Genomic DNA, 10,903 nt, shown 5'->3' with positions numbered 1-10,903 from the left:
CACTCCTACCTATCCTCAAGCTGGATATGCTCTGTTCATCTCCTACTTGAGCTCCCCTCTACCGTCCATTCAGCAGCCCTTCCTCATCTCACCACCTCACGACCCCCCACTCAATTCAATCAGTAACTCCACTGCTAAACTATTTCTATTTTCCTTCCATCCTTTTCCCATATTACGCCTTCTTAGACAGTGGTACTTTGGAAATGGTCACTACCACCCTTCTGTAAAGAACAACTAGTCTTATTGCTACTTTGAAACATACTTACAGCCACTTTGTAACACATTCATTTTCATTCTACATGCTTGCCTAATATCTACTAGACATATTTATCTTCTGCTAAATATTCCTCTGCTTCATTCCACTTCTGAAATTTTGAAATTCAAATGTTTAGTTAACAGTAGCTTGAACGTATAATGTTTTGTCCATTGCAACTACAACTACTCTATATTCAGTTGTAATTATGTGCACCCTTTATTCTCTGCATCTAATTCTGTGCATATTATATATACCACGCTTGTCATTCATAATTATAATTGTCTGTGAACTTATATATTGTATTGTATTGTTAAATGGAGCTTTTCTCTCCGGGCCTCCACTGAAAACGGCCTGTTCTTGGCCCAGTGGACTTCCCCTGTCATCAAACTGAAATGAATAAATAAATAAATAAAATAGCATATTTTAAATAGAAACATCACAATTTGTATATTATGGGTACAAATTCTGTGTGAAGTTAATGATCATATCATAACACAACTGTAGACTTTGGAGTTACTCACAGATTACTGTGTTACTTTGTTGCCAAATGACACGATTCTAGATAGTGATACCTTACACTTTACAGTCTCCATCATTTGAAGATTTTAGTTTAGATAAGCTGTCTTGATTACCTGTCTTATGCGCTGCACGGTTTAAGTGTATTAATTTGCATTTTGCACTAATTCACCTCCCCGAACATATTCTTCCAAAATGGGCTTTCTTCTGACACTGTATATAATATTTATTTCCCTTTAAAATGGCAGGCATTTTGATATGCACTGTTATCCTAAACAAAACCTTGAATGACATGCTATTTGTTGACAGTGCACTTTGTCAATTCCAATCCATGCTATTAGTTACGTGAACTACTTTGAAACTGTTTCTATGGAGACTATTTAAAAATGCCTTGTCTTAGTTAAAGTCTGACTTCAACAGTAATCATAAATACGTATGATGTTTACACACAACATCCTGTGTGTCATAATCTCAGTTAGTCCCTCTTGGAACTCCCAACATTCTGTCAGCCTAAAAAGGTCTGCTAAACATTTAGAAATAGTTTCATCTTTGTACTCATTTAGTTTAAGATAGAAAATGCATTAGATTACATTTGAAATGCATTTTCTTAACAACATAAGGAGACAATAAGCCTATTTAGTCTTCTATTTAAATGCATTAACATTCTATGTTCTGTACATCCTGACCATCTGTGTTACACTTTTCTGACTAAGTAGATTTGCTCTCCACCCCCAATCCAAGTAGCTTTTTCCACAAGTCAGTAACACTCTATAAAAATCTGCTTTTGACGATGTGGGGAGCAGTTAAACACCACAATCTGCTGCTTGTGCTCCCTCCTTCATCCTCTTTCCTTCTTTTTCACACTGAACCCTCTACATCGCCATCGATATTTTGTCCACCATAATCATGCCTTCCTTGTCTCTTAGTCCCTACAATGTCCTGCTTGTGCACATTCCTTCCTCCTTTGCCCTTCTTGTTCACACCAAACCTTCTGCATAGCTATCATGATTTAGTGCACCATTGTCATGTATCCATACATTCCTTGTCTCTACCTTGGTCCTGCAATGTCCTGCTTGTGCACATTCCTTCATCTTCTGCCCTTCTTGCTCAGACTGAATTCTCAACATCGCTATCATGATCTTGTGCACCAGTATCATGCTTTCCTTGTCTCTGTCTCAGTCCCTACAGTCTGCTGGCTGTGCTCCCATCATGATCTTGTGCACCAGTATCATGCTTTCCTTGTCTCTGTCTCAGTCCCTACAGTCTGCTGGCTGTGCTCCCATCATGATCTTGTGAACCAGTATCATGCTTTCCTTGTCTCTGTCTCAGTCCCTACAGTCTGCTGGCTGTGCTCCCATCATGATCTTGTGAACCAGTATCATGCTTTCCTTGGCTCTGTCTCAGTCCCTACAGTCTGCTGGCTGTGCTCCCATCATGATCTTGTGCACCAGTATCATGCTTTCCTTGTCTCTGTCTCAGTCCCTAAAATCTGCTGGCTGTGCTCCCATCATGATCTTGTGCACCAGTATCATGCTTTCCTTGTCTCTGTCTCAGTCCCTACAGTCTGCTGGCTGTGCTCCCATCATGATCTTGTGCACCAGTATCATGCTTTCCTTGTCTCTGTCTCAGTCCCTACAGTCTGCTGGCTGTGCTCCCATCATGATCTTGTGCACCAGTATCATGCTTTCCTTGTCTCTGTCTCAGTCCCTACAGTCTGCTGGCTGTGCTCCCATCATGATCTTGTGCACCAGTATCATGCTTTCCTTGGCTCTGTCTCAGTCCCTACAGTCTGCTGGCTGTGCTCCCATCATGATCTTGTGCACCAGTATCATGCTTTCCTTGTCTCTGTCTCAGTCCCTACAGTCTGCTGGCTGTGCTCCCATCATGATCTTGTGCACCAGTATCATGCTTTCCTTGTCTCTGTCTCAGTCCCTACAATCTGCTGGCTGTGCTCCCATCATGATCTTGTGCACCAGAATCATGCTTTCCTTGGCTCTGTCTCAGTCCCTACAGTCTGCTGGCTGTGCTCCCATCATGATCTTGTGCACCAGTATCATGCTTTCCTTGTCTCTGTCTCAGTCCCTACAGTCTGCTGGCTGTGCTCCCATCATGATCTTGTGCACCAGTATCATGCTTTCCTTGTCTCTGTCTCAGTCCCTACAGTCTGCTGGCTGTGCTCCCATCATGATCTTGTGCACCAGTATCATGCTTTCCTTGTCTCTGTCTCAGTCCCTACAGTCTGCTGGCTGTGCTCCCATCATGATCTTGTGCACCAGTATCATGCTTTCCTTGTCTCTGTCTCAGTCCCTACAGTCTGCTGGCTGTGCTCCCATCATGATCTTGTGCACCAGTATCATGCTTTCCTTGTCTCTGTCTCAGTCCCTACAGTCTGCTGGCTGTGCTCCCATCATGATCTTGTGCACCAGTATCATGCTTTCCTTGTCTCTGTCTCAGTCCCTACAGTCTGCTGGCTGTGCTCCCATCATGATCTTGTGCACCAGTATCATGCTTTCCTTGTCTCTGTCTCAGTCCCTACAGTCTGCTGGCTGTGCTCCCATCATGATCTTGTGCACCAGTATCATGCTTTCCTTGTCTCTGTCTTAGTCCCTACAGTCTGCTGGCTGTGCTCCCATCATGATCTTGTGCACCAGTATCATGCTTTCCTTGTCTCTGTCTCAGTCCCTACAGTCTGCTGGCTGTGCTCCCATCATGATCTTGTGCACCAGTATCATGCTTTCCTTGTCTCTGTCTCAGTCCCTACAGTCTGCTGGCTGTGCTCCCATCATGATCTTGTGCACCAGTATCATGCTTTCCTTGTCTCTGTCTCAGTCCCTACAGTCTGCTGGCTGTGCTCCCATCATGATCTTGTGCACCAGTATCATGCTTTCCTTGTCTCTGTCTCAGTCCCTACAGTCTGCTGGCTGTGCTCCCATCATGATCTTGTGAACCAGTATCATGCTTTCCTTGTCTCTGTCTCAGTCCCTACAGTCTGCTGGCTGTGCTCCCATCATGATCTTGTGCACCAGTATCATGCTTTCCTTGTCTCTGTCTCAGTCCCTACAGTCTGCTGGCTGTGCTCCCATCATGATCTTGTGAACCAGTATCATGCTTTCCTTGTCTCTGTCTCAGTCCCTACAGTCTGCTGGCTGTGCTCCCATCATGATCTTGTGCACCAGTATCATGCTTTCCTTGTCTCTGTCTCAGTCCCTACAGTCTGCTGGCTGTGCTCCCATCATGATCTTGTGCACCAGTATCATGCTTTCCTTGTCTCTGTCTCAGTCCCTACAGTCTGCTGGCTGTGCTCCCATCATGATCTTGTGCACCAGTATCATGCTTTCCTTGTCTCTGTCTCAGTCCCTACAGTCTGCTGGCTGTGCTCCCATCATGATCTTGGTTACCTAGTATCACATTCATCCTGCTCCTTCTGGTCTCAAATTTTCAATTTTTTTTTTTATTTTGTTTTTTTGTTTGTTTTTGCAACTCTATTGTTCTTACATTGTGGGCTTGTTGCCCTCAGCACTGAGGCAATCCCCCATTAGTACGTCTCATCTTTCAGCCACCCAGATACCATAATGGTTACCACTTCCCAGTTTTGTCACCAGCCACCCCTCCTCAACTGGTGAAACAAAATGTGTAGGAGCAGGTGAGCGAAAAAAGAAAAATATAGATAGTTGAAGATACAATGATGTATAGCCCAAACATTAGAGTGGCTTTATGTCCCACACATTAGAGTGACTGTATACCCCACACATTAGAGTGCCTGTATACCCCATACATTAGAGTGCCTGTATACCCCACACATTAGAGTGACTGTAAACCCCGCACATTAGAGTGGCTGTATGTACCATACATTAAAGTTCCTGTATGCCCCATACATTAGAGTAACTGTATACCCCATACATTAGAGTGCCTTTATGTCCCATACATTACAGTGCCTATATATCTCACACATTACAGTGCCTGTATACCCTATACATTAGAGTGGCTGCATGCCCCATACATTAGAGTGCCTGTATGCCCCATATATTAGAGTGTCTGTACACCCCATACATTATAGTGCTTGTATGCCCCATACATTAGAGTGCCTGTATGCCCCATACATTAGAGTGGCTGTATGCCCCATACATTAGAGTGCCTGTATGCCCCATATATTAGAATGGCTGTATACCCCATACATTAGAATGGCTGCATGCCCCATACATTAGAGTGCCTTCATGCCCCATGCATTAGAGTGCCTGTATGCCCTATACATTAATCTGGCTGTATGCCCCACACATTAGACTGGCTGTAGGCCCCTATATTAGAGTGCTTGTATGCCCCATACATTATAGTGGCTTTATCCCCTGAAGTGTGTGATCATTCTCTGCACTCTGTCAGGGCAATCAGACATAGTACCAGGACAGGTCTCTACCCAGGACTCTAAAGTAGTGAATGAAGGCGTGATTTACCCACTAACCCATTTCAGTCATTTTCCAAAGCTCCATTCCGTCTGGAGCCTGTGAAGCAACATCCTCCTAAAAGCACACTACTCCTGTTCCTTCCTTCCTGATGAAAAGTGATCAAGCCATTCCTTGTAATTTATGTCCTCTCACCACAGTCTTTTCCATGCTCCTGAGCTACTGTCCAAACTCTGGTCACATGGGTTGCAGTCAGTAATGGAGATGGGCCATTCTGGTCTCTAGTTTATCTAGCTTCAAGTCATGTTGCTCCTCCAACCTCTCAACAGTCTGATTTCCTTTTCCTTACATGCCTTCCAGAACTGCAGCATGCAAGGTGCTTTCTGAGCAAACACCTGCCCTGTGAACGCATTACTGCTGTACATCTGGAATCTATTCCCTTGAGGATATACTCCAGCATTCCCTCTGTTGCTGCTACCATCCTCTCAATCTGCTCCTGATAGATGAATCCAGATGTGTTCTATAACCCCTGATCCTTTTCCTGTTACACTTGTCCAGATTAAAATTTTACAATAAGATAGTTATTGTCCAAGTGCAGTACTTTGGGTTTGTTTGCAATGAACCTCAACTGCCACCTTTCTACCTAATTGTTCAGCCTTTCTGGATCTTTGTTAGACTCTAACCCCAATCCATTGGTCCTGCACCTATCTTTGTATCATCAACAAAGAGGATTATCCCGTTCTCTAGTCATTTTCTATGTCCGCAGAAAAGCACAGTAAAGCGTGATGGACTCAAGACAGACCAGAGTTGTACTCCACTACTCACTTTTATAATTGAAGGCATTATCTCCCTCACTCACCACATCCCTCTGTGCCCTGCCATTTGATCACTTAGTCTTGAACTTACCTCCAACCTCTGTAAATTTCCTATCAGCTACCATTGTGAGATTCAGCCAAAAGTCTGGCTAAAGTCCAGGTAGTCTACATTTACTGGTACTTCCCTGTAAAATTCAGTTTTATTCCACTTAGAAATCCACATCCTGTTTAAGTGACAGCTTTTTTGGGCCATGAATGCGTTAGTTGCTGACTTGACTGTTGTGCTAGAAATGGTGCCATCAGTCTCCTTAGTTGTTAGCTGGTGACTTCAATCTAATTGGGAGTTGCACTAAGAAAATGAATTGGTGGGGATAGTTGGGAATGGCATGGAGTCTATTATGTTATGTTAGTGACCATTATTGGTGAAGTAAAAAAAAATATTGCCAGTCACTTTCATGCAAAGGCAGCCTCACTACCCACTCATTATAGCCACTTTAATGACTATATACACCTTAGATGTACTTCTATACAAATGAGTCAGTTGGGCTGTTAAACACTGGTCCCCACATGCATCTCACAAGTCCCCCTCCCATTTTCTCCTATCCTGTCCCTACACTATATCTAGATTACTACTTTTATGTTCTGCCATACTATGTAGAATAAAGTGAGCCTTTTCTGTAACCCTTAGTGCCAACAGTGGTACAGGGGTAGGGACCACCATGGATCATAGAACCTTTAAGGCTCTACTTAGTCCCAACAAGAACAAGCTCCTTATAAGGGTCTGGATAGTGTAAGAAGAACACCACTCCACTACAGGTAACCTATTTGCATTCTTGTATGTCTTACTTTTTAGTTCTTTTCCTTTATCCTTTTAAACATGCATTAACTGTCCATGACTGCAATGTAATAATTATGAAGGAAGTAAATGAATTAAGGCAGGAGTCTGGGGACTACTAAGCCACCAGAAGTCATAGGTGATTCATTTTAAAGTTTCATTTACATTTTTTGACACAATTATTGCCTGAAAAAATAAGTAAAAAAAAAGATGCTTATGTATTTTTTACTCAAGGAAAACGTTGGGTCTATAGCTTAATATTCAAAAATATCAAAATAATAGTTCTTAATAAAAGGGGAAAACAAGTACTTGCAATAATTTAAAAATCATACCAGGAAACACTGTCTGCCTTTATACCCCTCCAAAAATTATAGGTACCTTCCTTTTAACCCTCTGGTGTTAGACTGGGATGAAAGTAAAAGCAAAAATGTTCATAGGAATACAATACAAAGCTGAGGGTATGAAGCAAGCAACCTGACCAACTGAATGAAAACCAACACAGATGTAGGGAATCGATGAATACCCAGCTCAGAAGGAATCACATGGAAGCAAGCTGACCAGCTGAATGAAAACCCACACAGATTTAGGGAATCCATGAATACCCAGCTCAGAAGGAATCACATGGAAGCAACCTGACCAACTGAATGAAAACCCACACAGATGTAGGGAATCCATGAATACCCAGCTCAGAAGGAATCACATGGAAGCAACCTGACCAGCTGAATGAAAACCCACACAGATGTAGGGAATCCATGAATACCCAGCTCAGAAGGAATCACATGGAAGCAACCTGACCAGCTGAATGAAAACCCACACAGATGTAGGGAATCCATGAATACCCAGCTCAGAAGGAATCACATGGAAGCAACCTGACCAGCTGAATGAAAACCCACACAGATGTAGGGAATCCATGAATACCCAGCTCAGAAGGAATCACATGGAAGCAACCTGACCAACTGAATGAAAACCCACACAGATGTAGGGAATCCATGAATACCCAGCTCAGAAGGAATCACATGGAAGCAACCTGACCAACTGAATGAAAACCCACACAGATGTAGGGAATCCATGAATACCCAGCTCAGAAGGAATCACATGGAAGCAACCTGACCAGCTGAATGAAAACCCACACAGATGTAGGGAATCCATGAATACCCAGCTCAGAAGGAATCACATGGAAGCAACCTGACCAGCTGAATGAAAACCCACACAGATGTAGGGAATCCATGAATACCCAGCTCAGAAGGAATCACATGGAAGCAACCTGACCAGCTGAATGAAAACCCACACAGATGTAGGGAATCCATGAATACCCAGCTCAGAAGGAATCACATGGAAGCAACCTGACCAGCTGAATGAAAACCCACACAGATGTAGGGAATCCATGAATACCCAGCTCAGAAGGAATCACATGGAAGCAACCTGACCAGCTGAATGAAAACCCACACAGATGTAGGGAATCCATGAATACCCAGCTCAGAAGGAATCACATGGAAGCAACCTGACCAGCTGAATGAAAACCCACACAGATGTAGGGAATCCATGAATACCCAGCTCAGAAGGAATCACATGGAAGCAACCTGACCAGCTGAATGAAAACCCACACAGATGTAGGGAATCCATGAATACCCAGCTCAGAAGGAATCACATGGAAGCAACCTGACCAGCTGAATGAAAACCCACACAGATGTAGGGAATCCATGAATACCCAGCTCAGAAGGAATCACATGGAAGCAACCTGACCAGCTGAATGAAAACCCACACAGATGTAGGGAATCCATGAATACCCAGCTCAGAAGGAATCACATGGAAGCAACCTGACCAACTGAATGAAAACCCACACAGATGTAGGGAATCCATGAATACCCAGCTCAGAAGGAATCACATGGAAGCAACCTGACCAGCTGAATGAAAACCCACACAGATGTAGGGAATCCATGAATACCCAGCTCAGAAGGAATCACATGGAAGCAACCTGACCAACTGAATGAAAACCCACACAGATGTAGGGAATCCATGAATACCCAGCTCAGAAGGAATCACATGGAAGCAACCTGACCAGCTGAATGAAAACCCACACAGATGTAGGGAATCCATGAATACCCAGCTCAGAAGGAATCACATGGAAGCAACCTGACCAGCTGAATGAAAACCCCCACAGATGTAGGGAATCCATGAATACCCAGCTCAGAAGGAATCACATGGAAGCCACCTGACCAGCTGAATGAAAATCCACACAGAGGTAGGGAATCCATGAATACCCAGCTCAGAAGGAATCACAAGGAAGCAACCTGACCAACTGAATGAAAACCCACACAGATGTAGGGAATCCATGAATACCCAGCTCAGAAGGAATCACATGGAAGCAACCTGACCAACTGAATGAAAACCCACACAGATGTAGGGAATCCATGAATACCCAGCTCAGAAGGAATCACATGGAAGCAACCTGACCAACTGAATGAAAACCCACACAGATGTAGGGAATCCATGAATACCCAGCTCAGAAGGAATCACATGGAAGCAACCTGACCAGCTGAATGAAAACCCACACAGATGTAGGGAATCCATGAATACCCAGCTCAGAAGGAATCACATGGAAGCAACCTGACCAACTGAATGAAAACCCACACAGATGTAGGGAATCCATGAATACCCAGCTCAGAAGGAATCACATGGAAGCAACCTGACCAACTGAATGAAAACCCACACAGATGTAGGGAATCCATGAATACCCAGCTCAGAAGGAATCACATGGAAGCAACCTGACCAACTGAATGAAAACCCACACAGATGTAGGGAATCCATGAATACCCAGCTCAGAAGGAATCACATGGAAGCAACCTGACCAGCTGAATGAAAACCCACACAGATGTAGGGAATCCATGAATACCCAGCTCAGAAGGAATCACATGGAAGCAACCTGACCAGCTGAATGAAAACCCACACAGATGTAGGGAATCCATGAATACCCAGCTCAGAAGGAATCACATGGAAGCAACCTGACCAGCTGAATGAAAACCCACACAGATGTAGGGAATCCATGAATACCCAGCTCAGAAGGAATCACATGGAAGCAACCTGACCAGCTGAATGAAAACCCACACAGATGTAGGGAATCCATGAATACCCAGCTCAGAAGGAATCACATGGAAGCAACCTGACCAGCTGAATGAAAACCCACACAGATGTAGGGAATCCATGAATACCCAGCTCAGAAGGAATCACATGGAAGCAACCTGACCAACTGAATGAAAACCCACACAGATGTAGGGAATCCATGAATACCCAGCTCAGAAGGAATCACATGGAAGCAACCTGACCAACTGAATGAAAACCCACACAGATGTAGGGAATCCATGAATACCCAGCTCAGAAGGAATCACATGGAAGCAACCTGACCAGCTGAATGAAAACCCACACAGATGTAGGGAATCCATGAATACCCAGCTCAGAAGGAATCACATGGAAGCAACCTGACCAACTGAATGAAAACCCACACAGATGTAGGGAATCCATGAATACCCAGCTCAGAAGGAATCACATGGAAGCAACCTGACCAACTGAATGAAAACCCACACAGATGTAGGGAATCCATGAATACCCAGCTCAGAAGGAATCACATGGAAGCAACCTGACCAGCTGAATGAAAACCCACACAGATGTAGGGAATCCATGAATACCCAGCTCAGAAGGAATCACATGGAAGCAACCTGACCAGCTGAATGAAAACCCACACAGATGTAGGGAATCCATGAATACCCAGCTCAGAAGGAATCACATGGAAGCAACCTGACCAGCTGAATGAAAACCCACACAGATGTAGGGAATCCATGAATACCCAGCTCAGAAGGAATCACATGGAAGCAACCTGACCAACTGAATGAAAACCCACACAGATGTAGGGAATCCATGAATACCCAGCTCAGAAGGAATCACATGGAAGCAACCTGACCAACTGAATGAAAACCCACACAGATGTAGGGAATCCATGAATACCCAGCTCAGAAGGAATCACATGGAAGCAACCTGACCAACTGAATGAAAACCCACACAGATGTAGGGAATCCATGAATACCCAGCT

General features: G+C 44.0%; 1 protein-coding gene across 1 annotated transcript; it reads left to right on the top strand.

Moving 5' to 3' along the window:
* The first annotated feature begins 2,152 nt into the window (after nucleotides 1–2,152).
* Nucleotides 2,153–3,376, top strand: LOC122788637 (keratin-associated protein 10-4-like). The gene has a single exon (XM_044055537.1). It carries the CDS (start codon nucleotides 2,153–2,155, stop codon nucleotides 3,374–3,376), a length of 1,224 nt encoding a protein of 407 aa, XP_043911472.1.
* Nucleotides 3,377–10,903: the final 7,527 nt, after the last annotated feature.

Source organism: Protopterus annectens, chromosome 14.part0, assembly GCF_019279795.1.
Source record: "Protopterus annectens isolate FY-2018-M chromosome 14.part0, PAN1.0, whole genome shotgun sequence".
NCBI lineage: Eukaryota > Metazoa > Chordata > Ceratodontiformes > Protopteridae > Protopterus > Protopterus annectens.
This window is presented reverse-complemented; position numbering and strand designations above follow the sequence as displayed.